This window comes from Sorex araneus, chromosome 4 (assembly GCF_027595985.1).
Source record: "Sorex araneus isolate mSorAra2 chromosome 4, mSorAra2.pri, whole genome shotgun sequence".
Lineage (NCBI taxonomy): Eukaryota > Metazoa > Chordata > Mammalia > Eulipotyphla > Soricidae > Sorex > Sorex araneus.
The window spans coordinates 127069623-127093965 of NC_073305.1; the positions used below are offsets into that span (position 1 = coordinate 127069623).

Genomic DNA, 24343 nt, shown 5'->3' on the forward strand with positions numbered 1-24343 from the left:
TAATCTATTCTAGTTCCCAAACAATTAGAGGACAATTTGTGTGCTCACTTTCACTCTATTACCTGTATATAATCCTGAATGCTAGTGCTGCTTCCCTTGATTTCACAGGAACACATCTCAAATACCCATTACTTTCCTAACAATCTGTGGCATAATGAATGCTGGCAATGGGAAATTAAACTATAAATATACTTCAGAGACTCTTATAGAACAAAATAATTTAGAAAAACATCAGCTTCCATTGGTTATTATAACAGATGTTCCCTTGTGTCCTGGTGTTGAGTCTGGCTGCATTCTTAGATGGGAAGTTACATCAAAGTGTGAACCATTGCAGCCTAAGGAATAGTTTCTAATTGTTTCACTGTCATACAAGTGCTCCAGAGCATATCCAGTTAATGTGTAAGCATGCTTATCAAAATATTGCCGGTGAGTGCCAAAGCAGTTTGGAGAGATGATGGGATGGTCTCCTGTGGTCTGATGAGGAGACATATCTGAATGTAGATAGTCTTTAGGTAAGATCAAACTGGATTTGGAAATGCGATCCGAATTAGGACTACTTATCCGTGACAGTGTGGTGGGACTATTATCATAGTCATTTTCGTGGGGGCTCAGCATCTTGCCCTCTCTCTGCTGGATATGGTCACATGGTGAAGTGCTGGCAAGAGCAGGTCCATGGCAGATTTCACCTGTTGGTGGAGGCTGTTGGTAGTTTGCAAAACAGAGGGAGTGCTTTTTCCCAGCTCCGTTAACAGAAGCCAGTTGATCTGCTGGGGCTTTCCTTAGCTGCAATCTATTCTCTTCTTCTTTAATCATTTGCTGGGTGGCTCTTATCAGAGTTTCAATTTTACTCGGTTCGTGTGGGCTACTCTGATACTGCTCAGTGCGGTATCGGTCGCCTGATTCGCTGGCAGATCCAGGATCTGGAGAACTGACCACACTATCTTCATCCCAATGACCTCGCCCTAGAATCCGAAAAAATAAACAGTGAGCAGTTTCAAAATTCACCAGTCACTTTCTTTTTCCTGTTAAAAAAAAACACCTTAAATCTTTCATTGTTAATACATGCACTAATCCTTGAAACATACACAAACTCACACAACAGAGAATCAATGAATTGTACTGATATTCAAAATTCTTAGTTGCTTTCAAGTGAAAATGTCGTCTATAACAAGACTGAGAAATAAAGCCTGTCCATAGGCTATGACTACCCATTTGCAAAATTGTAAACTGTATAAGCATACTTCATGTGTCCATGTCACTAGATACCTTTGGCTATAAATAATAAAAGGAAAGAGTATTGTTTCTGATTTTTGTCATTTTACAGAGAAGTATCATGTTAAATTGATGCTAAGAAAATGTTCTCAATTGAACATTTGAGGGATACGGGAAATTAGAATGTACTATTGTCTCAATTCCAAATGATCATCCAAAATGCTAACTGTATTTAGGCAACATTATAATAAAAGGTCTAGTGTTCAGGGTTTTGATATTTGAGGGTAAATATATATTCACATATATGTATGCATCGAGATGTACATATTCTGTCTCAATCAAAAATATAGATGTGGCTTTTAAATCTAATATTAGAATCTCAATTTCACAGAAAAATCATGTTATGACTTTGCTATCCTAAACTGTTTCTCAAATAAGGCAAAGAATAAATAAAAATATGCTCTGAACCAAGGAGAGATATAATATGAAGAATAGTGCATACAAAATTTAGTCCACAAACTAAATTATTCTCAAAATAGTCTGAAGTCAATATAAAAAAAAATGGTAAGAGACATATGAAAACTGTAAACTGCTTAATGCATCAGAGGAGGCCTGGATCACACTCTTCATTGCTTTCCTTTTCCCCTTCTTCTGATTGTGTTTCTAATATTTTCTTCCATGCTATCTAGGTTAAGCCAGGATTTTCACTTCACTCCAATCCTGAGCAGGCAATTGCCCTTTGCCCTGAGTTTTCATTACAGTTCTACCAAAACTAGAGAAACTAAAGAAACTCAAAGTAAAGGCAGCAAAACTGAACGCACAAATGGAAACAAATGAAAATCATCCATGGAAGGCTGTCAATGTTTGCGCAATATTGGACAGAAGACTTTAAAGTTGAGTACACTATGGTCTGGCACATTTTTCATCTTAAAACCAGCAACAAAAGCCCTTTCAGGGCTGTGGAGTCCATCTTACTGTCACTAACTTTTAATGAATAGTGATGGTTTCAAAGACCCACCTGGGACTATGGCTGTGACAATGGTTCAAATCCCAGCACTACATATGGTCCCCCAAACACACACACAGATGTCACCCCTGAGCACAGAGCCAGTTGTGGCCCCGGAACACCACTGGATGTGTCCCCAAAACCAAAACAAACAAAGAACCCAACAAAATAAAATTAAAAAAAAACTTTCCTGAACCCAACCATGGACAAGATAAGTTCCCCTTGACTTGTTTTTTGTGACAAATGAACAAAGAGCAGTACTCATAGAAGCAGGCCGGGCCTGGGGAGTTGGAGCATGGGACAGGGGGTGCAGGGGGGACTGGGAAATGAATACTAGTGAAGGGGATTGGTGTTGGAACATTGCGTGCCTGAAACTTAATCATGAATAACTTTGTAACTGTAATTCATGGCGATTCAATTTAAAACTATTAGAAAATTAGTTTATTTTTAAGAGTAGCTCACACTATAAATGACTTAACTGTGATGCCCATTTCTGAGTGTTTGTGAGACCATATGAAAATCTCCAGGTAGGGTCATTCAGAAGGTTTGTATCTGCCATCCTTTCACTTAATGGAGGTATATGTAATGCCCAGAGAACCACAAAGGTTAATAAGTGAGTGAATTTAGCAAACTTTGGCAAAAGTAACATACTTTTAAAAGAGTGGATTTAGGGGCTGGAACAATAGCACAGCGGGTAGGGCATTTGTTTTGCACGCAGCCAACCCAAGTTCAATTCCCAGCATCCCATATGGTCCCTTGAGCACTGCCAGGAGTAATTCCTGAGTGCAGAGCCAGGAGTAACCCTTGAGCATCACCGGGTGTGACCCAAAAAGCAAAAAAGTAAAATAAACTACAAGAGTAGATTTAAGCTTTTAAATCCCATTGGCACAAGTCTCTGACCTGTGAGTTCAAAAGAGAAAACCACTGGGTAGGTCACTCTGGTGTCACACCTAGGATATTATCAACCTGTCAGAAGGCCTAACGCTGTGTGAGCTCAGGAGTCTTTGCAGCTGCTCTTACCGTGGATCCTGTGGACCGAAGCGATGTGAGGCATGCTGTTTTCATAGGCTTCTCTGCTTTCTGGGGAGGCCTTGGTCAGGGGCAAGGCTGCTCGAGAGCCCCACCAGGGCTCCCTCCCAGCCTGCTGCGTCCCCAGAAAGTACCTGCCTGCCTCACAGCGGCCTCCCTCACAGGCCTGCGTGTGGAAATGCCTCTCCTCCATCAGCCGGGAATGGTCCAGGGCAAAGCCATAGCAGAGGGAGCCTCGGTCAGAGTACTGTCTGTAGGCACAGGAAGCATCATGCTGAGAGCCGGGCCTGTCAGCAGGGTCCAAGAGCTGCGGAGAGGCTGTGTCGGTCAGGGGGCTCCCACCCCACTGGCTGTCATGGTCAGATTCAGATCTTTCCGTGTGAAATCCTGAATACTGAAAAAGAGAGGGTGAGGTAAACATGGTTCAGGCCAACAGGCAAGGAAGTCTTTTTGCTTCTGCAAGCAGCCCACAAGTTTATAGTGGACTCACGGCAGTAAAATAAGAGTCAGTGGGATTGGAGACATAACACAGCAGGTAGGGCATTTGCCTTGCATGTGCCCAACCCAGGTTAGATCCCTGGAACTCCATATAATTCCCGAAGCACTGGCAGTAGTTCCTGACGGCAGAGTCAGAAGTAACCTCTGAGCATCACTGGATGTGACCAAAAGCAACAACAACAAAAATAAGACTCAATGTCTCTAGTCCAGATAACCAATGATGCAGCTCAAGTGGGCTTAATCCCTGGCACTGTATGTTCTGCCAAGTACCACCAGGGTGATCTAACAATAACAAATAATAATAACAATTAACAATTTAAAAATTAAGACTAACCCACACTGGGCATCTCTGATCTGAAATTAATAATTCACTGTTCCTCAAAATAAAGTTCTGCTAGAAAGAGATTTAAAAGAGGGAGGGAGGAAAAAAAATCACCATAGACTAAACTAAATACCAAGAACTGCTTGATTTTTTCATGATACTTCCCAACATAGTTCCTATAGTGACACTTTCATGGCAATATCAGTAACCCATCAGAGAGATATGGAAAGGGACAAGAGAGGGCATGTGACTGGGGTCGCAGGTACCAGGCAAGATTCAAATCCAAGTTCTCCATCTCTACCCAAATGGTTTTGCCATGAAGAATTCAAGAAAGGTTCTTACTTTGTCTATATTTTCTTTCCACTTTTCTTAATTTAAAACTAAACAAAAAACAAAAGCAAAGCTAATATTTAGACACCATACATATTATACTTTAACTCCAAGATGGACCGATGACTCTTTTTGTGTGTGGGGGGGGGGGTCTCACACCCGGCAGTACACAAGGGTTACTCCTGCCTCTGCACTCAGGAATCATTCCTGGCAGTGCTGGGAGGACTATATGGGATGCTGGGAATTGAAACCGGGTCGGACATATGCAAGGCAAATGCCCCACCCGCTGTGCTATTGCTCTAGCCCCTGGACTGTTGACTTACTAGAGTCTTACTAGATACATTCCAGAATAGTTTTAAAATCCTTACCTAATTTCATTACGATGTAACTTTGAAATATATTCCCTGGGGCCAGAGAGATAGTATAGACTAACCCCAGTTCAATGCCTTCAACACTCCACCACCACCACATTTGGTTTCCTGAGCACAGCCAAGAAAGACTCCTGGACACAAAAGTAGGAATAAGCCCTGAGCAGTGTCAGGTATGGCCAAAATTAAATTCATTTTCTCAAATAAGCAAAGTTTATTCACTAGAATGCAGTTTGTAATATAATTTTTATTGAAATAAACACTGCATTATAATATAATATAAATTTCACGTGTACAGATTATAGATGAATGTCTGTACATTCTATATTAATGTATATGATTAAATTCCAATTCTGTGCATTTTTTCTAAAAAAATTCTTCGAATAAGCACAGGATCATCATGACAAAAGAGCTTCAGGCCATGCTGCATCTTTTTGGGACCATTCTGCTCAAGGGTTGCCAAGTTAGTCTGGTTCTGAAAGAAAAACCAAAATACTTGGTAGTCCCAGGAGACATGTTCACTTTGAAGCTGCTCCTGAGCCATGAAAATTAGCACTACAAGGATATGGTCCCGCCAGCAGGTCAACCTGTAGCGATGGGGTGAGTGCCTTACTAGCCTGATGGTGCCTTCAGGCTTCCTGATACCCCAAAATACCTCTTCCTGATACTTGTGCCTTTGACCAGACCCCAACAACTTGGGACCAAGTTTACCAAGAAATTAAACAGCCAGGCTCTCTGCCCAGTTGTGACCCTGAGCGGCCACACACGAAAGGCTCTTCCGTTCCTGAACGCCCATGATCTCGGAGGCTAACTAACTACTTTTAGCACCCAGCGGCTTCTTGCAGAAATGCCTGTAGACTGTGAACTAAGCTACAGCCCCATGTCGCCCTGGGAGGGGGAAGGTTTTTCGCTCTAGGCCTTTTCTTTCCCCCGAGGCGTGGCGATCGTCATCTTATAAGACCCACTAAACAGAGGTACGAGTTTCCAGTGATGCGACTTCTGGCAGAAATTTCTCTGGACTTAATTACTAAAATACCAGAAATCCAAAACCGTGCGGCCTCATATACTCTGCATTCTCAGCAATGGAAAACAAATTATCAAATGATGCCTTTTCGGCAGGTCTGATTGATAGGGGAACATTCCAAATAATAATAGTGAGTTTTCTGTTGAAAGTAAAGAGAAAGTAAAGTGAAAATCATCAGCCACACAGGTGAGGGGTGGGAGTGGGATGGGGGGTATACTGGGGTTCTAGGTGGTGAGACATGTGCACTGGTGAAGGGATGGGTGTTTGATCATTGACTGAGACTTAAGCCTGAAAGCTTTGTAATTTTTCACATGGTAATTCAATTAAAAAAAATTTAAAAAAGAAATAAAAAGAAATTAAACAGCCAAAAGTTAGGTATGTGGATGTCACACCCCCAAACCACCTCTGCCTCAGCTATAGGAGTTTATTTATTGGCCTTATTTCAGAGACCCCGAAATAAATCTGAAAGAGGTCAAAAGTGGCAGTTAATCTCAGATGCACGCATGGCTGAATAGCCAGGGTAAATTGGAGGGGGGCGTGTTGGCCTGTGCCCACCCAAGCAAAGCCCCCCAACAGCCAATCCAAAATCATCACTGTACCCCTGGCCTGACTCCACTGTCATAGGACGGACCTCACCAAGATAGAATCTGCTGAAAATTCGGGTATGCAGATTTTGTGACTGAAATCTCCAGGTTTTCTTGGGGTCAAGATGGGCTACCTCCTCCCACTTTCCAATACTCCTGGAAGCACTGGCAGGCACCCCTCACAAACCAACTCCAGTGCCACCATGTAAGCTCTACTACCAGCCTTGCTTCAGAAACCCACATATTAATCTCAAAAGAGATCAAAAGCCACAGTTAACCTCAAACAAGCACAAGGCTGAACAGACCAAGGTAAATCGGAGGGGAGCTGGTCAACTACGTGCCCACCCAAGCAGAGCCCCCAGCAGCTGCTTGCTTCCACAATCCAAAATCGCCACTATACGCCAACATACCCATGACTCCACTGTTTCAGGATGGATCTCACCAACACACAATCTGCTGAAAGTTCTGGTATCCAGGTTTTGTGACTGAAATCTCCAGGCTTTCTTGGCATCAGGATGGGATACATACCCCCACCTCCTTGTACTTCCTAAAGCCTCAGCAGTTCCCCTCCACACCCCAAAGCTGCCACCCAATTGAAAAGTTACTCCAGCCTTACTGTCCTGATAAAAATACAGAATGCCCTGAACAAACACCATAACCTCTTAGCAGCTGTATTGCAAACCACAATGCACAAAAGGAAAAGGAGAGAGAGCGAGCAAGAAGGAAAGTGCCTCCATAGAGGGAGGCTGGGGGTTGGGTTTGGGGTGTTGGGGGATGGTGGGAGGGAAACAGGGGACATTGGTGGTAGGAAGTGTATATGTACACTTGTGGAGGGTTGGGTGTTAGATTATTGTATAACTGAAACCCAATTATGAACAGCTTTGTAATGGTCTAATCTCACAGATATTCAATTTAAAAAAATTTTTAAAGAAAATTAGTACTACAAAAATTTCTACTAGTTTTTGCTTATCTACAGTGAAACAAAATTTCAGGATATTACCTACCAGTATAGTAATAGGTAGCATGTATTAAGTATGCACTATGTGCCTGGCAATGTGATAATCATTGATTATATTTTATATCACTGAATCTTCAGTCACCTGAACAGTAACATTTCCCCATTTTATAGATGAGGAAACTGCATCACTGAGAGTTTTGATGGATTGATATAAACACTCCACAATCCAATCAGTATCAAAGCCTCCACCCCAAACCTTGAGTTTACACTTCAGAGAAAACACGTTTAAGGAGGAGATGAAGTCAAAAGGGATCCAATTGTTAGAATTCCAGAAAAGTAGCAGGAACTCTTTTTACATTCTTAGGAAACGAATATAATCCACTTTACATTTTCTTTCCTTACCCTCTCTGTAAACACCCCCCCCCCCAGGAAAAAAAGAGAGAGAGATAGGTTTATGTTGGAAGATGGGTTGTGAAAAGGATGGAATAAAGAGAAGAAATTTCAAGGTTTTCCAGCTTTCTCGCTTGTCATATGCTGATTGAGTCAATTTTATTCATCATGAGACCTTAATTTGATAAGGCAAACTCTCCCCTTCACATTAGGCTCCCTCAGAGCAGAAGACAGAATTTCGGCTCTCCCTAACTCCTACGAATAGGCAGGTCTGCAGTGGGTCTCATGGAGCCAGGGAGATGTGGTACAGAGTTCCTCTGGGAGGAACTCCAAAGTATGCTAATAAATACAGTATGCTCAGGGCCAAGTTTTATGCAAATTCCAGGTTCAAGATTTTTCCATTACCATTTCTAATTATTTATTCTGTTTTCCAAATGTACAGACTCGCTCATATTCCATCAAAAAGGAAAAGAAAATGCAACTTCTCTCCCTCGGACTGAAGGATGGACGTGGGAAGGCCTCCTGAGTGCCATTGTCTGCGTTCCACCTCACCTTGCCGGCGACCTTTTCTCCACAAGAATACCAGCCTCTCTTTTCATGCAACTCCCACCTTCACTTTCACCAAGTGAGGGGATGGTTCCCTCTCTCTTTTCTAAGTATGGATCAGAGAACTACGCATTTTCCTTTGGTAGTTCCATTTATGCGCTTGTCTAGAAAAAAATTCAGATCATCAGTGCTATTCCAAGCTAGGACTCGCCAAGACTCTGCTTGTTTTTATAAAAGTATAAACCAGGCCTATTTCTGAAGTACTCCAGTCAAGACTTTTGAGCCCTGTTGAGAGGAGGCAAAGCTTCCCCTGAGTGTGTATGGGAGAGTGCTATTGGCGCAGCAGAGAACATTCTGTCCTTAGCTCACAAAGAAAATTCAACAAGAGACAACCAGGGCATCTATGAGGCACACATTTCAAGAGCACCCAAAGAAGAATTTGAAGGATAAGCCTCTTGTCAATAGTCAGGAAACTACAACTGCAAGTTCAAGCAGGCAGAAGTTGGGTGATTTCTGTTAGAACAAAAGCTCTCCGAGGATTCGAGGATTCTAGGCACACTAGGAAAGCCCAGCTGTGAGCTATTATTTCTAAAGAGCACCTTGAAACTTGCACCTGTGGGCTGCATCCAACTGCTAAGTGACAGTCACTCCTTTTGAATGAACTGCCCTGGATGTAAATTCTGCTGCAAAACTGCAGTTCTATCATGTGAGATTATGATCTGAAGTATTTCAGGTGTTCATTAAGCACTTAAGGACAGAGAGAACAGGAGGAAAGCAGCCAACATTTCCTCATGCCAACTTTTCTGCTGACTCTATGTGAAATCTTAGGCACACAATTTAATTCCCTTTATATAATAATGATACTTAATTCATCATAGACTGAAAATGAGTTGAAATCATTTAAGGGAAGAGACACTAGAAAGATGAAGATCAGGGAACTTGGTTCCAGGTCCTATCTCTGATAGTGACTGCCAAGGTGACCTTGGGCAAACAACTCTTAACTTTATGTATAAATGATCTATTGGATTAGATTAGACTTTCTCTAACTTTTCACTTAACTTTAGTGTTCTAAATAATACAATCCTTGTTTAATATCTTATTTCTATGCTTGACACCCACACTCCCCCAAATATATATAGTATATATATTTAAATAAGACATATATATATATTTTACCTACAGAAGTAACTATTTTTTTATTTACTATTTTTTTATTGAATCACCATGTGGAAAGTTACAAAGCTTTCAGGTTTAAGTCTCAGTTATACAATATTCGAACACCCATCCCTTCACCAGTGCACATATTCCACCACCAAGAATTACAGTATACCTCCCTCCCACCCCCCACCCCTCCAGTCCCCCACCCCACCTGTGTAGCTGATAAATTTCACTTTACTTTTTCTTTCAGAAGTAACTATTTAAAGCTATAATCCATGTCAAAAAATTTTTATCATGGTTACTGTAGGAGAATTATTGTGTCCATTATCATTTTATTATTATGTCAAAATTTCCCCAAGTATCCTATTATGTCACTAGTTTTATAGGATTGGCATGATGCCTTGTGGTTAATATGTCATTACTTCAGGGGCCAAGACATAATATAGCAGTTAGGGTGCTTGCCTAGGTGCTTCCAGGTTCAATTCCTGATACCACATAATATCTGGAGGGGGTGCAGCCTTGGAAGCCCCCCCAGCACTGAGTGTGGCCAAACACTGCATGACCAGTGCCATGCTGTAGTCCTTGTGCAGAACCAGTCCTTGTGCAGAACCACTGATCTGGTTGGCCAGAATTGTCACACCTGGACCTCCTGAGCACTATTTTGGGAGGGGGGGAAAATAAATGCATTCCATCCATTTCCCCGAATCCAAGTTATCAAGAAGTACAAAGTCAACCACCTGTGAACAATTGGTCAAGAATTCAAAATTTCAAATTTTAAATAAAAATATGTACAGTTCAAAAATGGCTATTGTGAGTCTAGGTATAAAAGTCAGGTGAGAGGATGCTTATGGGACTCCATGAAAAAGAGGAAAAGGAGCTTAGGATATTAGCAAATAAAATTATACTTAGAAAGGAAAACATAAGTGCCAAAATATGAACACAAGTCTGTAAGTGGTGGTTCACAAAGCTGGCTATGAGAAAGGGGTAAAAAAAAAAATCAACCAAAATATGAAAGGACAGCCTCAATTAAGTGTCATTTCTATTAGAAAATAGTATAAAATTGAGAATAAATTGTATTTCTCAAAGACATAGAAGTAAAATTAAAGAAGGAAAAGGAGGAAATTAAATTTGTGTCTGATTCTAGCAGGCACAAAAGAAAACAGAGGGCTAGGAATGGGTAGAACTTAGTGGTAGAGCACTTGCCCTGCATATGTGAGAACTTGGGTTTTATTCCTGGCACCACATTACCCCTATAGCTGTGGTGGGAGCAATACCCAAGCACCATGCCAGGAGTAGTGCCTTGAGCACTGCCAGATGTGGCAAACACACAAAAACACAGGACAAGTTAATCCTATCTTTTTCCTGCCTCTCTTCACCAATATCATCATGCATTTACAAAACTGTATTTTATTAGACAAGAAATGATGCTTTTTAAATAGTAACCAGCCTGTGAAAAGCAGAGGAACAGAGGAAAAATAAACTCCACATAAAATTTTGCTAGGAAAAAAGCATGAAAATGGAAATAATAACATCTCAGCTGGCAAGAATTTCTCAAATATCCAACCATGAAACAAAAGAAAATTGTAAGACAACATTCCAAACTAAAATGAGTATCCTTTAAAAGCATTTGGATACACTCTCACAGAAACACACACACACACACACACATGCACACACACGAACACATAGCCCAAGATTCAGAAATGTTAAAACTAAACTGGAGGAGAAAACAAAAACACACCCCATCACAAAACAAGGGAAAAGGCAACAACCAAAGGAATTAATACAGGAAGAATAATATAGTTTTTATGAAATAACAGAAAATCTTAAAAATAAGAGATCAGATTGACAGTTTGTAAAAATAAAACAAAACAAAAAGCTAGCTTTGCATCTACCATCTCCCACTCTGAACATTTTATAAGATAAATAAACAATTTCATAGAAAAATCTCTACATTTGAGCCTCTCTAGCAGTATTTTTTCAATTTTCAGGACCTCATTAACTATTTCCTTTTTAAAGTATTCTTATTTGTTATAAACTACACATAACAAAAAATCTTTCCCATGTTAAATGCAAAAATATTTGTTGACATTAGCACATTTCACATTTCTGTGTCATCATTACCACCATCCATCTCTGGAACTTGCTAACTTGCAGAAGTAAAACTATCTCTTAAACTAAAACACCTCATTCTCCCCTTCCTCACTCAAGCCTTGAAACTACCATTCTACTTTCTTTCTACCAGATATTTTCACTGTATTCAAAAGAGAAAACAAATAAACCCCAGGAACTTCCCACTTTGCCTGGAGTTGTGAAATTCAGAGACATTTCTGTAACTCCTATCTAATCACTTGCTTCCTTAAGAATTATTTTCTTTGTCGTTCTATGCATCAAAAACTTTGTATGATGGAAGTATAAGCACAAAAGTGTATAAATCTGTAACTGTACCCTCACGGTGATTCTCTAATTAAAAATAAATAAATTAAAAAAAAAAAAAAGCTAGCAAGAGCACCTATATAAAGCAAAACTACAGGAGAGGAAAAAAAATTTTAAGTAACAATAATCACTGGATCACTGGATCACAGTCATCCCGTTGTTCATCGATTTGCTCAAGCGGGGACCAGTAACATCTCCATTCATCCCTGTCGAGTGCTAGTGTAGCCCGTTGGCGCATTGGGGGCTCTTTCAGAGTCAGAGGCATGAGGACCATCATTGTTACTGTTTTTGGATTATCAAGTACACCACGGATAGCTTGTCAGGCTCTGTCATGCAGGCAGGATACTCTCGGTAGCTTTCCAGGCTCTCTAAGAGGGACGAAGGCTTTTGGGACAGCCTCTAATCGCCTTTACAGGTGTTCCCAGTCTGTTGAATGTAAGCTTTTGGTCAACTGGCATTGACAGGAAACTAAAATACCACTTCTAGCATAGGAAAAGTAAAATAATATTTTTTAAATAAGAAAGCCGATGGAAGATTTAAATAAACTAAATTAATCAGGTAAGTTCTATAGCACATATACACCTTCACACACTAAAAATAAACGCCCTTTTCAATGTACCTGCCTAACCACCAAAATTAGTTAAATATTAAGTCAGACAGAGAATTTCAGTGTTATTGTATGCTTAAAGCCCTATAATTGAGAGTATTGTAAATCATGGCGATCAAATAGAATGTTTTACAATTAAAAAATAAAGAAACCCTCAGAATATTTCACTAAGTAATTAATATTTTTAAAAATATTCTCCAGCAACAATGAATTAAAAATTAAAAACCAAGTTTATAAAAAGCTCTTTTATTCTGAAAAAAAAAGAAGCTATAAATAAATCTGGGGAAAACAGGCAAATACACACATAAACTAGATTCTCTGGGGAAAAGATAATGCAAATACTACATTTCTAGATTTATGGGCTATACAGCTTTTAACATCTAAATCAATAAATGAAAAAATGAATTCTCAATTTATCTCATTCAATTCGAAAGCTTGAAAAAGAACAAAGAAAATACAATGAAAAAATTTCCAAACATATTAGATACTATTCACCAAAAAAAAATCTTTAAACATGTGAAAACATGTTTAATTTCTTCATAAAATATATGCAAATTAGAATCCCTTTATACCATCAGGTTAACAATGGACAAACGCTTGATAGTACATTGTATGGGCAGAGTGCAGGGAAATGGGCTCTACTGCTTGTTGCAAGTAGAAATGCAAATTAAAACAATGTCTGTGGAGGGAAATACCTAATTAAAAACTACAGTTTCCTACTTCTAAGGAATTGGCAGGCCCAGCAGTTTGCACTGAAGTATTATCAGGTAAAGAGGCATCATATATGGAATCTACTTTAAAATGGTTCTGAAAAATATATATGTAATAATAATAATAATAATAAGGGAAGAGGAGGAAAAATGATAGCACACATATGTCAATAGGTTAAGCACTGGTAATTAAAGGTTTAGTATATGAAAATAATTGTTCTTAAAATGTTCCTTTGTGTATAAAATTATTTCAAAATAATTTTAAATAGCCCTCATAGTAAGTATATCATATTTTATCAAATGACTAGAAAAGAATTTTTTCATTTCCTATTAAATTATAAACTTGTTCTAATAAGGCTATAGCTTAATGACTTAAATCTTTCTTTACATTACTGTTTATTAATGCCTTATGCATTAAAATGTGATTTTAAGTTATTGACTAGGAATTCCACCAAAAACAGCATTAATTCAAACATGGAAAACTCTGATTTACACTCAGTGACTGTGACTTCTACAAAAGAGTACTTCCTTTTGACCTTGAATTCCTCAACCGCACAATAGCAGCCTATTATCAACATTATAGGATTGCCACAAAAATAAAATATGTAACAAACATCAAAGCATTCTCACAAACACAAACATGTTACAGATATGTATGTATCGTGTAAAAATCCTTGGTCAATGACTTTCACTTGAGTATCAGGAGTAATTTATACAGCACCATGTTGTTAATGTGATTATTTATGTAGACGGCATTTTGTAAAGAATATTTTTATCCTGCAGATATATAAGAAATAAAATTATAAATCATTATTTATTATTTCAATTGCAAAAAAAGAAAATAGGTCACTGATCAATCACTGGGGACATTTGTTCAAATAGTATATTTTCAAAGCTAAAATACAACAGTTCTTCTCATTTAAACTCTGTTGTAATGCCCTAAGATGTGGTGGAGAGACAGAATCACAACCAGCTAGAATACATGTAGGTCTTGTAGATAATTCTCCTGGTGATTATTATATTCTATAAGGAAGATCACATTTTAGGAGTAATCACTGTCACTGTCATCTCATCACTCATCGATTTGCTCGAGCAGGCACTAGTAACGTCTCCATTGTGAGACTTGTTAATGTTTTTGGCATATTGAATACGCCACGGGTAGCTTACCAGACTCTGCCATGCAGGTGGGATACTCTCAGTAGCTTGTCGGGCTCTCCAAGAGGGACAGAGGAATCAAACCCAGGTCGGCCACATGCAAGGCAAACACCCTACCCACTGTGCTATCGCTCCAGTCCAATGGTAACTATGTGAACTAATTCACTCTATGATTCCTTCTAATATTTTTTGTGTGCCTATCTGCAAAGCAATATGACAAGTGATATGAGAAGTACCACTAAATGATGAACAGAACATAGTTATAATACAAGTTAGGAAAAATAAAGTCATTAAATTTGCTTATAAATGGATGGATATGGTGAGTATCATGCTGAATAAAATGAGTCAGAAGAAGAGGGACAGATATAGAATGAATGCACTCATTTATGGGATATTTTAAAATTGTGAGACTAATATCCAAGACCAGGAAAAACAGGGGCCAGGAAGACTGGTCAATAGTTGGAAGCTCACCACAAGCATGTGTGGGGCAAAAAGCAGTTAGGATAGAGAAGGAACAAGTATGACAATAATGGTTAGAAATAATCACTCCAGACAAGAACTGAGTGTTAAAAGTAAGTAAGGAAATATATATGATAATTTTTCAGTGTTTGTATTGCAAACTATATGCCTGAAAGGAGAGAGAGAGAGTTAGAGACAGAGAGAGAGAGAAGAGGAGGAGGAAGAGGAAGAGGAAGAAGGAGAGAAAGAAGGAGGTGGAGGAAGAGGAGGAAGATAAAGAGGAGGAGGAGAAGGAAGAGAAGAATTGATACCCCAGAGTCAGAAGGATGGAGGAGAGGGGAAGAAATGGGTACCTTGATGTTGGAAATATACCCTGGTGAAGGGATGGGTGTTGGAATATTGAATGACTGAAACCAAATCATCAAACAACCTTGTAACTATGTATCTCACTGTAATCAAAAAAAATTTTTTAAGTTAAAAATCAGCAAGGATCTGAAACAGAGAGAATAACAATATAGTTGAGGAAGCAAAAGATGAAAGCCCTTGCTCTCTTTCTACCCTCCACGCTGAAGGAGAGATGAGCTATAACTGATTAAGAGAGCATTTGCTCAAAGATGTGTGTTTGCTAATATCCATAGCAATAATAAAAGCTACAATTACCAAATACTTGCTATGTTCTAGTCTCTATGCGGAGATCCCATAATCATTAATTGCTAACATCTTAAAAGTATGGTTAATACTTTTACAGATACAGCAAATGAAGCTCAAAAAAGATTTTGCCTAAGGTCACATTACTATAAAGTTCAAGAGGATGGATACAATACCAGAGACCTTCTCCTTCATACAGAGACAGATAACAAAGGCCGCAGTGTCCTAAACTCTAAGCAGGAATGGATCCCAGACCCATGCATGATTTTACAAAAGGAATTTCCTCCAAACTCTGCACTCCAGAGAACCATCTTCACACACCCTCGGATGATGTTACTTCATTGCTGAGGCTATCCTCTCCCACAATTACACCCACAGATATTCTTCTTTTTTTTTGATAACTATAAGATTCATTCCAGCATATTTTAAACAGGTGCTCTGAATTCATCAGGATAGAGGGCAACAGCCCAACTCAGAAAAAAATGCCAGATGTTCTAACAATAGAGGTTACAGTTATCTATTTTTATTCTGGCAGCTCATTGAGGTTTTTATCATTTTTAGCTGTAAAATATATAAAGAGACCCTCTTATGGTAAAGTCCTGTTTTCCATGAAAAACTTTCACTCTATCAGACTTGAGCAGATTTCCTCTTGATTTGTGTCTGAACCATGAGAAAAAACATCACAGATGCAGACTGCATTGTACTAAGAACATATGCATGCTTTTAAATCACTTTTATCTTACTTTTTACTAATGTAACCCTGAAACATAAAATATGTCCTTTTTTTCATTCACTGTTATGGGAAGAACAGATGGTAAAAGGGTTAGATTAAAGTAATACAGCATGTCCATTAAAATAACCCCCACTGCTGAGGACGCCTCCCTCAAACAGGAGTCATGTTTACTATAAAGAACAGCTTTGGCTTACACACATTGGAAATTGCCAGGGGTTTTCACAAAGATAAACTAATGTCAGAATCAAATGCATTTTAACATAACAATTATGCAAGCTATTTAGCTATCTGAGAGGCTGACTGAAAACACGTGCTTATAATAATGTAACTAAATAGCCATCAAATAATAGACTTCATTTATAACTTGAAAAATGTTAGTGCCTTCCTTGGAGCAATTGACTGAAACTGCAAAAAGACTATCAAGTATTTTCTATGTTCCTACCAATTATTTTACTGACACTTCATTTCAAAATTGTCTTATTAATAAACACCTAGAAAATTCTTTATGGATACATGTTATGCAAAATAATACATATTTCTGGAACCAGAGAAACATTCCAACAGGTAAGACATCTCACTTGCATACAGTCAACCAGGTTCAATTCCTAGCACACCGAGTGAGTCCTCAAGCCCCGCTGGGAGTAATCTCTGAGTGTAGAGCCAGGAGTAAGCCCTGAGCACTGTTAAGGGTGACCCCAAAACAAACAAAACAAAACAAACAAAACTAAAAAAAAATACACAGAGACAATAGATTTCTACCAAAATATCACAAATAGCACAAAAACGTGAATTTTTTAAATAAAATTCAGTTTAATTACAGACGGCTCAAAAAATAAAAGTTTTAGAGCAACTTCCTCAAGAAACATTAGGCAATGCCTATCTTCTTTTTTTTTTAACCACAGTGCACACACACACACACACTCATACACACACACACACACACACACACACACACATACACACACACCCTCTTTTTAATCCCCCAGTGGTGCTGGGGGACCTGAAACTAGTCCCAGAGATGCTCCTGACCTGCCATGAAGTTCTAGTGCTTAGGACACAGGACTGCCCCTGGTGATGTTAGGGCAGGGTATGTTGTGGCATGGATTGAACTTGGGGCCTCACACATGCTGGGCATGCACTCTGATATGTAAACTATCTCCCAAGCCTGAAAACGCATTTTATTTTATTTCAGTGTGCGCTTTGGGCAGGGTTCAGAGGCTCCACCCAACAATTCTCAGCCATTTCCCAGCAATTGTCAGTCAAGGCTGCTACCCTGGCCCAAGCGGGCTCAGAAGACCACACCCAATAGTGTTTGTGGGATCATGTTGCAGAGGATTGAACCAGGCTCGACTACATCCAAGGTGTGTACCTGAATCCCTGCATTATTTCTCTGGCCATGAGAATGCAATTTAAAAGGAAAAAAAAAACTAACAATCTGGAGCACAATCTAGCTTAAAACTGGACCTACAAACTGGCAGGTGGCATGACTAACCTTTAAACACGCTAAAAGAGGAGATTTATGATATTGAGGCTGTGAGGCCCTCCACCAAGCTAAACAATTTCAAACTGGTGTCTATAGATGGAAAGACTTGTAAGTCAAGCACTGTCAAATAATCACAAAGGAAAACCACAATAACATAATCTATTAAGCATGTATATCAGAACCTTCACCCATCCAGGAAAATACATTACACAATTATATGCTCAAGGAGACTCTAAAATTCTGTGTGAGAAGATAAAGTAATCTAGATTTTTTAAATATATCCAAATCCAAGTTTTCTAAGTCTATAAGATTATTGTTGTGGTAGTTTAAGTCTCATCACAAGCTGTCAGATAGGGCATTGTTCACTTTAATTTTAGTAAAATGGGGGGATTATAGATTTTTGTTAAAAATTAGTTTCCTTACATGTTTTGATGTGGATTCAGCTATTCCTGCATATCTATCCACCTGGGGCCAAAATCACAAATTCTGTCTGTCACATCCATGCAGTGGTTTGTCCATTTGATTGAAGACAGATGCTTCACCCCCTGGCCATTTCTTTTCTGATATAAATCCTCCCCCAGATCCAAATCATTATCATTAGGAAACAGCTATGTAGTTAACATGAACTGTGTCATAGCCAGGAAGCTGCAGTTACCCTTTGGTGGATGTCACAACAGCCAAGGCTTCTTCAACGAAGACATAGAAATAATCAAAAATGTCTAAGCTGCATTGATCTTTCCTATAGAATAAGTCTATCCCTCAGAGCATATAAGGAGAAAATTACAAATGGGAGAGTACAAAAGACTAAAAAAGATTACTAAAAGAAAAATAAGAGAGTGACTGGCAGAGTGTCTACTGATCATGCAACTGAATCCTGTAATTTGGACCAAATTTATTTAAAAAAGAAACAGATTACTGATATGGAGCACAGATCCAAACAGCAGTTCTTACACAAGGATTCGAAAGTCAGTACAATTATCTTTGCAATCAAAATCACTCGGCCAATTTCAGCTATCACATCTCTCCACGGCTGCACAGCAAATGACAATGGAGACAGAAGATTAGAAACCATGCCTTGAGCTACAGTGTGGAAGGTCCTGTGAACCCAGAATGTAAACTAAAGTTCAAAGTTTTACTTTAAAAAGAACCAGAAGTATTTCTACCATATCCTATTCATCCTCAACACTAGGTGGTTTTGTCTATATTACAGGATTTTGCACTTGTGACATCATTCCCAGGTGGTTTTATATGCATACTTTAAAATTTTATTTTTAAAAACTTTTTATTGAGGCACCATCATTTATTTAAAAAAATATAATTGGGTTTCAGGTATACAATATTTCAACAGTAATCCCAGATTCAACGGAATCAACTGCCCTCTACCAATGTCCCCAGGTTCCTTCCCACACCCAAGCCTGCCTCCTTGATAAACACATTGAGGGGATTTTTGTCTGTTTTTTTAAATGCACATTAGCTCAAATACTGGTAATAGTAGTGCTTCATGCAAAACACAATCCAGCACTACACCCTCTCCCAAAGTTCACTTCACTCTACCATTACCCCAGTGACCACCCCATTCCTTCTTCCCATGACAGTCTTTCTACTGAGGACTAGTTCTCAGTTTCTGTTGTTTTGGGGGCATTTGTTTTTCTCCTACTTTGTTTCCTTATGTCTGTCATATAAGAGTCTATGTCTGACTTTCTCCTTCTGATGTACTTTAATCTCCATAGAACTCTCCAGGTCCCTCCTTGTAGCAGCAAACTGCATGACTTCATCTTAGAGCTGAGTAGTATTTCATTGTGTATATGTATCACAGTTTCATCATCCAATCATCTACTCTTTAACACTTGGATTTTTTCCAGATTTGGGCAATTGTGACTAGAGCTGCAATGAACATGAGTACAAATGACTTTTCTAAAAAAACTTTGGGGGGCCTTTGGGGTATATATGTCCTTCTGCCTTGCCTATAAATCTAATATTATAACTAAATCTACCATCTGTTTATTAAAATTTTTGTGAGGCTTTGTGTGAATCACTAGATTGTCTCTATTGGGAATGCATTTTATGTGACCTATATTGTAATGTTATAAGACAGCAGTCATCAGTGAAACAGTTTACTGAGACACTAACCTACTTAAACCATTAAGCAATTTATATATATACACATTACATATATATGTCATCCTGCTCCTAATCATATGTACCTAGTTTATCTATCACAGAATTTAATACTAATACTATAGTATTTCACATCAAAAGGAAAGACAAAAAAGTTCTCTATTAATATCTTTGGTGTAGCTAGAAACAACCACTTCTACCTATTCCCATTGTTAGTTCCCTTCCATTTCATTATCCACCTACCCAGTATATCTCCCCAAATACTATCTTTCTCTGTGGACTCCCATAACCAGGCCTCTCTCTGACACTGTATAGTCCCTTGCAAGAGAATGTGTTCTTAAAGAAGATTTCACTGCTTCCTTCAAAAACCCAGGTATTGTGCAAGAATAAAGAAGTACAGTAGTGATAGGAAATTTGGTGCTCTAAAGAAGCTGACAAATAGAGACTTGTGTGACTAGGTAGTGAGTCCATAAAGTGATGTTAGGGGAAGTTGCTAGTGATCAAGGAAGTTAGTAACCAGTCACCTGAATTTCACTATCTGCCTCTCCCACAATATGCCCAGAGAATGAAAACGCAGAAACTGTGCCCTTGAGGTCCATACCTGACTACATCTTCTAATTCCACTCTACACTTGGTCTTCTTATGCAACAAGACCATGGACATGGTCCCCAAAAGATCTATTTTTAGCATTTTAGTATACATAGCAAATATTTGACTAGATTTAAGAGTGTTCACATTATTGTGCAATTTTTTTCTAAAATTATACTTAGAGATTTATTTTTTAAATCTTTAAAAGGTTATAACTGTATATCCCAATCATATAATATCTTTATAGGAAAGTGAGACTAACCTTAAGTTAATTTAGTGATTAGAAAATATAAACAAGTCTGTATAGTAAATGTTTCTAACAAAGTAAAACTTTCTATTTTTCTTTTTTTTGCAAAAATTCATTTAACTTTTTTGCCACTAAAGGGTTTCAGAATTTTTTTAAATCTTACATATAAAGTATTCTGGAGGTCTGCAATGTTTAATCTTATTTTCTCTTATATATATTATCTTATACATAAAATATGAGATGGAAGACATCCACCCCAGTGGTCTTCAACCTCCCCTTCACAGACTGGGCCAGTCCACAGGTGTAGAAAGGTTGAAAGCACTCTTCTAGAATCTATTATAATCTTTATTATAACATTTATATTATTACAACTTTATTATAACATCTTTATTATAACTTTATTATAATGACTTTATTATAGCTGGTCCCCAGACCAAGTGCACGGGGCAGGTGCTGGTCTGCAGGTCTAAAGGTGTTGAAGACAGTTGATCCATCCTGTCAGTGATAAAAATGCTTTGTTAAGGAACAACTATATTCAAGTAGTTCTAGGTACTTCTTTATTACTCTGCAACTTCTAAAACCAGTATAACAGGGGCTCAGGGATGACTCAGTGGCAAGAATGACTCCTTTTCAAGTGGGAGGCCACACGTTAAATCCTTAAGGCTACCCACATATGCCAAGCAATGACCCAGCATCTCTGTTGTTTGGGGCCAATAACAGAGTGTGCAATCTCAGCACACCATAACTGAGGTGTATGAGACCCTCCCCACCCACCAGTGAACACTGCACTGAAAAATGCACAAACACTGCAGCTAGAAATGGGAACGCCTCCTCTCCACCACTCAGTTGGCAAGTGTCTGAGTGCCACAGTGTCTCCCAGAGAATATTACAACAGAATATGCCCCAACAACAAAGAGTGAAAACCTCCAGCAACACAGATGCAAGCACAACAACCAAGAATGTGTGCACATTGAAGGAATTTCCTCAATATAGTCAAAGTTATCTACCACAAGCCCATGGCAAGCATTTTCCTTAAGGGGGAGAAACTGAGAGCCTTCCCTCTAAGAGCAGGGACAAGACAAGGATGCCCACTCTCACCACTTCTATTCAATATAGTACTGGAAGTACTTGCAATAGCAGTTAGGCAAGAAAAAGATATTAAGGGCATCCAAGTAGAAAAGGTAGAAATCAAGCTCTCACTATATGCAGATGATATGATACTATATTTAGCAAACCTTAAAACCTCTACCAAGAAGCTGATAGAAGCAATAGACTTGCATAGTAAAGTCACAGGCTATAAAATCAATACCCAAAAGTCCATGACTTTTCTATACGCAAGTAATGAGAGAAGAAAGTGATATGAAAACAGCAATCCCATTCACAATCATGCCTGAGAAAATCAAATACCTCAGAATCAGCTTAACTAAGGAGGTAAAAGACCTGTACAAATAAAACTACAAAACACTACTTTGAGAAATAAAAGAGTACACGAGGAGATGGAAAAAAAAAACCTGCTCATAGATTGGGAGAATCAACATTTCTAAAACAGCAATACTCCCCAAAGCATTATACAGATTCAATGCGCTCCCTATAAGGATACCCATGAAATTCTTCAAAAAAATGAATCAAACACTCCGGAAATTCATATAAAACAACAAACCCCTACGAATAGCTAAAGGAATTCCTGGGGAAAAGAAAATGGGAGGCATCACTTTCCCCAACCTCAAACTCTACTACAAGGCAGTAAAAATTAAAATAGCATGGTACTGGAACAAAGGCAGAGTTACAGACTAATGGAACAGGATTGAATATCCTTACATGCACCTTCAAACATATGATCATCTAATCTTTGTTAAGGAAGTAAGAAATGTGAAGTGGAGCAAGGAAAGACTCTTTAACAAGTGGTGCTGGCATAACTGGACAGCTACATGAAAAAAGATGGGCTCAGACCCCTACCTAACACCAAGCACAAAAGTCAGATCAAAATGGATTAAAGACCTCAACATCAGACCAGAACCATAAGATACATTGAAGAAAAGGTTGGCAAAACCCTCCACGACACTGAAGCTAAAGGTATCTTCAAAGATGAAATGCCACTGACCAAGCAAGTGGAAACAGAGATAAACAAATGGGACTATCTTAAATTTAGAAACTTCTGTACCTCAAAAGAAACAGTGACCAGAATACAAAAACAGTCTACAGAATGGGAAAGGATATTCACCTAATACCCATCTGAAAAGGGGCTAACATCAAGAATGTACAAGGCCCTGGCTGAACTCTACAAGAAGAAAACATCCAGCCCCCTCAGAAAATGGGGCGATGAAATGAACAGAAACTTTCTCAAAGAAGAAATCTGTATGGCCAAAAGGCAACTGAAAAAATGCTCTTCATCACTAATCATCATGGATATGCAGATCAAAACAACAATGAGATATCATCTCACACCACAGAGACTGGCCCACATCCAAAAGAACAATGGCACCCAGTGTTGGCATGGATATGGGGAGAAAGGGACCCTCTACACTGCTGGGGGAATAATGACTGGTTCAGCCTTTTTGGAAAACAGTACGGATGTTTCTCAAAAAACTAGAAATTGAGTTCCCATTTGACCCAGCAATTCCACTTCTGGGAATATGTCCCAGAAATGCAAAAAAATACAGTAGAAATAATATCTGCTCTTGTATGTTTATTACAGCACTATTTACAATAGCCAGAATCTGGGAAAAAACCTGGGTTACCAACAATAGATGACTGGTTAAAGAAACTCGGCTACATCTACACAACAGAATACTTTGCAGTTGTTAGAAAAGATGAAATCATGAAGTTTGCATATAAGTGGATCGATATGGAGAGTATCATGTTGAGTGAAATGAGTCAGAAAAAGAGGGACAGACATAGGACTGCACTCATTTGTGGAATATAAAGTAACATAATGGGAGATAGTAGGGGTAAGGGCCAGGAGAATTCCTGCATGGCTTAGAAGCTGGCCTCACATGCTGGGGAAAAGGGCAGATAGAGAAGGGACCACCAAGGGAAAGATGCTTGGAGGCCTCCCTCAGGATGGGAGATATGTGCTGAAAGTAGACTACAGACCAAGCGTATTGGCCATGGATTACCTGAATCGCAGACCATAGCACCCAAAAGGAGAGAGAGGGGGGGGATGTACCTGTCACAGACGTGGGGGGATTAAGTAGGGGTGACAGGAGGGATACTGGGAACATTGGTGGTAGAGAATGGGCACTGGTGGAGGGATGGGTATTCAACCATTGTATGACTGAAATCACAAAAGTGTGTAAGTCTATAATTATATCTCATAGTGTTTCATTAAAAAAAATTAAATAATAATAAAAGAAAAGAAAAAATTTAAAAAATATTTGGAGCTGCAACATCCATCTACCTTTGCGAAACTGAATTAATAGTAAAGTTAAATAATCAGAAATCTGAAAGAAGCTCTTCAGCTTAATACAACAAGCACAGGTTTGAAATTAGAGAGGCTGATGTTAAATTAGGTTCAGAGCTACATGATCTGTGTGATGTACATAGTGCAATGAAATAACTCAAATCATACATTCATTTAAAAAAATGCATCCTTCTATTTATAATGGATGTTTTATAAGGAATTAAACCAAAGCAATACCTCAATAAAACAGAAATTTATTTTAAAAATTAAAAAAAGAACATGTGCAATGCCCAGTTGTCATAACAACAAAATGAAGGGAAGGAGAGAATTTTAA

At 38.7% G+C, this 24343-nt stretch overlaps 1 protein-coding gene across 1 annotated transcript in view; it reads right to left on the reverse strand.

Annotated features, from left to right (window-relative positions):
• Positions 1 to 231: 231 nt before the first annotated feature.
• SIM1 (SIM bHLH transcription factor 1) overlaps positions 232 to 24343 on the reverse strand; it is a 77695-nt gene continuing 53583 nt past the window's right edge. The window contains exons 10-11 of the mRNA XM_004605691.2: positions 3239 to 3641; positions 232 to 962 (exon numbers count right to left, since the gene is read on the reverse strand). Coding sequence (XP_004605748.1) covers positions 232 to 962; positions 3239 to 3641 — 1134 coding nt within the window. The remainder of the gene's footprint in view (positions 963 to 3238; positions 3642 to 24343) is intronic.